The sequence below is a fragment of the Plasmodium gonderi genome (genome assembly GCF_002157705.1).
Source record: "Plasmodium gonderi DNA, contig: Chr09, whole genome shotgun sequence".
In the NCBI taxonomy this organism is placed as follows: Eukaryota; Apicomplexa; class Aconoidasida; order Haemosporida; family Plasmodiidae; genus Plasmodium; species Plasmodium gonderi.
The window spans coordinates 152,275-156,500 of NW_021628934.1; the positions used below are offsets into that span (position 1 = coordinate 152,275).

General features: G+C 31.0%; 1 protein-coding gene across 1 annotated transcript; it reads left to right on the forward strand.

Annotated features, from left to right (window-relative positions):
• Window positions 1-461: 461 nt before the first annotated feature.
• Window positions 462-3,102, forward strand: PGO_090240 (metabolite/drug transporter; the record flags this gene model as incomplete). Its single annotated transcript, XM_028687614.1, has 8 exons — window positions 462-873; window positions 1,065-1,397; window positions 1,610-1,723; window positions 1,931-2,000; window positions 2,389-2,465; window positions 2,645-2,704; window positions 2,821-2,871; window positions 3,029-3,102. 8 exons carry the CDS (start codon window positions 462-464, stop codon window positions 3,100-3,102), a joined length of 1,191 nt encoding a protein of 396 aa, XP_028543415.1.
• Window positions 3,103-4,226: the final 1,124 nt, after the last annotated feature.

Here is a 4,226-nt window from a genome sequence, read left to right on the forward strand (position 1 = left end):
ACAGATCACCTGGATATATGCCAATTCATATTTTTCTTCTTACTAATTTAGTACTGTCAATTCAGAGAAGCTAATTTGGAGCAGTTCTCTTAACACGTGGTGGTGTCCATACCCCCCACCCACCCACCAAAAAATAAAAATAAATAAAAAAAAAAAAATAAAAAAAAATTTGTAAGAGTTAAGGAATTCCCATTTTAAATCATCAGACATATGTAACTTTTTCCTTGTAAGAAAAAAAATAAAAACTTCAGAATCATCGATAAGGATATAGAGAAAAGCAATCTCTGAGAGGAGGATCACTATATTTTTTTTCATATTTGTCTGCAGAAGAAAGGTGCGAAGCTTGACAGTGTGTACTGCCCTTAATCAAGACATTCCAAGTGTACTCACAAGTTAAGAAGCGTGGAGGCAAAAGTTAAGAAACGTGGACGCAGAAGGAACATCCTAATGATGAAGGAAAAATGAAAAAATGGAAAGGGAAAAGAAGATGGCACATAAATATTATTCTGATGTTCTTCCACCAATTCTTTGACAGGATAAATTATTCAATGAGAAACACCTTTCTGCATGATCATTATATTTATTTAAAATTTAAGAAAAATAAAATCATCGGTTTGTTGTCTATTATTAATTCTTCAGTATGTTTAATCATAACCCCCTTAGTGGGGTATTACTGTGATAAGCATAAAAATGAAAGGAAAAAAATTCTGAAAATTATATCCGTATCATATCTCTTAGTTAACATTATTCATTACATGTTTATAAGAACCAACAGTTTAGGATTAATTATATTTGTCACTGCCATAACCAAGATGTTACATGAGTGCTCCCATGTTATAACCGAGTCCATATTCATAGAAAGCATAGATCGAGGTGAGTTGTTCATATATCACTACATAATATTTTTACTTGTATCCCTATCCACATGTGCATACTTTTTTGCAAAATGGTGTTTATGTCTTTTTATCGCCAATCCTTCCACCACACCACCACCACACCACAATCGAGTAGCACATATATTCACAAATACACGAACCAAAAAAAACATATCGACTATTTCTCAGGAAAGAAGAGCATCATTTTCACATACCAAAAACTTATAAGCACTGCAGCTACCATGCTAGGACCTTTTTTTTGTCTCATATTATTTTATGTGTATAACGACAAGTGGAATATTAAAAACATTTTTATCATATTTCAGTTTTCTATATTAACAATTCTCCCGCAAACATTGATAAGTTTTCTATGGCAGAATAATAGTATAGATCAAATGAAAAGTCCTGAAGAAATAGAATTAATTACCAAAAAAAATGACAAAAAACATATGTTTTGCTTTTCCACTAATCATATACCATACATTGTTTTTGTGTCACATATCATTACCCTAGCAGGAGCAGGTAACCCTTCTTGCATTAACACTTTTTTTTTTTTTTTATTACCATCTCTAGTGAAGGATGGGAAGACTTTCATATTGACATGTCTCTTATCTGCAAATGTTTTCCCTTAAAAGGAGTAGAAAACCACCCCTTCTGCTACACACACACACACAAGTATATCCTACACTGGTGCATCCCCGTTACACACTCATTATGCACCCTGACCTTTGTAGGCATGACATTTAAATACTTCTCTCTGTTTCTGAAATCCGAATATAAAGTTTCTCCCATTTTGATGTGCGTCCTCAACATTGTTATTCCTGTCCTCTTAACCTTTTTTACATACAGTAATTTCTTAGAAAAAAAAAAAAAAAAAAAAAAAAAAAAAAAAAAAAGGATCGTCCTATCTCGTATGTATTGTACAAGCGAATGAGCTGAAGTGTATTCTTTTACATCTGTCAAATCCGTCCGTTAAAATGGGGCGCGAAACAACACACATTTGTTCATACATATATATATATATATACCTTTTTTTACCTTTTTCCCCCGCATAGTCTCGCAAAAACTGTCCAAGTCCCTGGGGAGGGCCCAGGTTTCCCTATTCTTCACGAGCATTGGTTTTTTGTAATTATTTTAAAAATATCACAAAACGAATATGCCCTACTGCTTTTAGGCTACTGCCATATATTTTAATTATGCTCACTAAGTTTATGCTTAAATTAACACAGCAAAGAGGAAATTCGTTTCTATAGACGTCCTTCTCCTCTACCACCACCACCACCCCTACCATATGACACACCCTTTTCCCATTTTCAGGTTGCTATGTTCACTCTTATACATACACAATTATCAGGATGTTTTGAAGGTTCACATTTTTAGGTACCCTTTTTTTTTTTTTTTTTTTTTTTTAAATGAAGATCACCAATTAGTATTTGTACGAACAGAGCAAAACACACCCCCCATTTGAGAAGCACATCCATAAAACTACATTTTCTCATTTCTTCTTCCCTAGGAGCGTCTTTCAAAATTGTACCAATTCTATAGATAAAAGTATTCTGTATGACTTTATTGACACGAACCGGTACACAGGTTTGTAAAAGAAAAAAAAAAAAAAAAAAATGTTTTAAATTAAACTATGCGTAAAATATGTGAGATGTAGACAAATATACACAACTAGAAAATACATTTTTAATATGAATATATATCTTTGATTTTAAGTAAATATATTTTCTCCACCTTTTTTTTTTTTTTTTTTTTAAATGAATTAGGGAGATGGATGGGTGTACAAAGCTTATACTACGTCGTTTGGTCTATCAGCGCTTATTTTGGTAAGAGCCACAAAATTAGAATAATGCAGAATATATAGTTTCATTCTAATTTTCCCTCTCATGTTTTTTCCCTCATTTTTTGCCCATGTTCGCCAATCCCGCTTTTAACTTTTCAGGTGGATGGCTTTCCGACATAACGTCATACAGAAGCACATTTAAAATAACAAGTAAATTCATCCATTTTATTTTATTCATTCATTTATTTATTCATCCATCCATTCATCTATTCATCCTATGTGCACCTCAGCATAACCTACCGAACATCTTGCATCATCACCACAGTATTATAACTCATTGTAAGAACCTCCTTTACCCCATTTTTAGCTTTTTTTTATTTGATATCATTGATAATATACTCACCCCTTTTATGGCTTGTACCTATTAAAGAAACCATGTAAATGGAACAGTGGATTCTCAAGGAAAAAAAAAAAAAAAAAAGAATAAAATTTACACTGTATATATGCAATTTACTTATTTGTGTTACAAAGATTATTTTTTGCCCCCCTTTTTTTTTTTTTTTTTTTTTTAAATTATCCTCACCCCATTTCCCCCACATCTACACACACACACACACACACACACACACCACAAAGAACGTATTATAAATTTTAAATTTGTCTAAACAAAAAATTATTTAATATTTCCTTTTAGATTAAATCTTGTATATCATCATAATTTATGTATATATAGATTACTGTTAATAAAAAAATATGTCATCACCTTTAATGTAATACCACCTAAATGATCCAAATTATATCCCTTTTCTTTCCTTTTTTATTACCATGTGTCTACAGCTCTCTTTCTTCCATCGTTACTCATCTATAACCCTGTTTTTTTTTTTTTTTTTTTTTTTTTTTTTTTTTTCCGTTTTTTTTTCCCTTTTTAATTATGCTCATTCCATTTTCATGAGTCCTCAAAATTATTCCTGAATTAAGACAATTTCTTAAAAATATAAATGGATCAATTTAATGTTCAAAGAAATTCCACTTTTCAATTGAACTGTTGTAAGTAGGCATAGGTGAACAAAGGGGAAAGACCATAAAGAAGCCTTCCTCTTCCTCTTCTTCTTTTTCTTCTGCTTCCTCTTCTTTCATATTTCACAAGTTGTACCTGTCTAACCTAAACATTGGAGATCATCAGAATGGCTTTATCATTGTAATTTTGTTATGTTTACAAAAAAAAATATACCTATCGAATCTTTGCTATTGCATAGCAATGTGTGTAAAGTAATAACCCCCCACAGGTTAATATGTTAATATGTGTATATATATGCATGAATATATATTCCAAAAAAATCATCTCATTCAACTTGTGAAAAGTGGCAGAAAAAGAAAAAAAATATTCCAACATATTATAAGCACATAATTGCACACAACAAACAACATTGGTGTTTTCTAGATGCTGCCAAAAGTTATTATGCTCAATTTAAAAAAAAAAAAAAAAAAAAAAAAAAAGGAACAGAGTTCATTAAGATAAAAAATGTTTCGTAAAACCATTTTTCATCATTTTAAATATAGTTTAA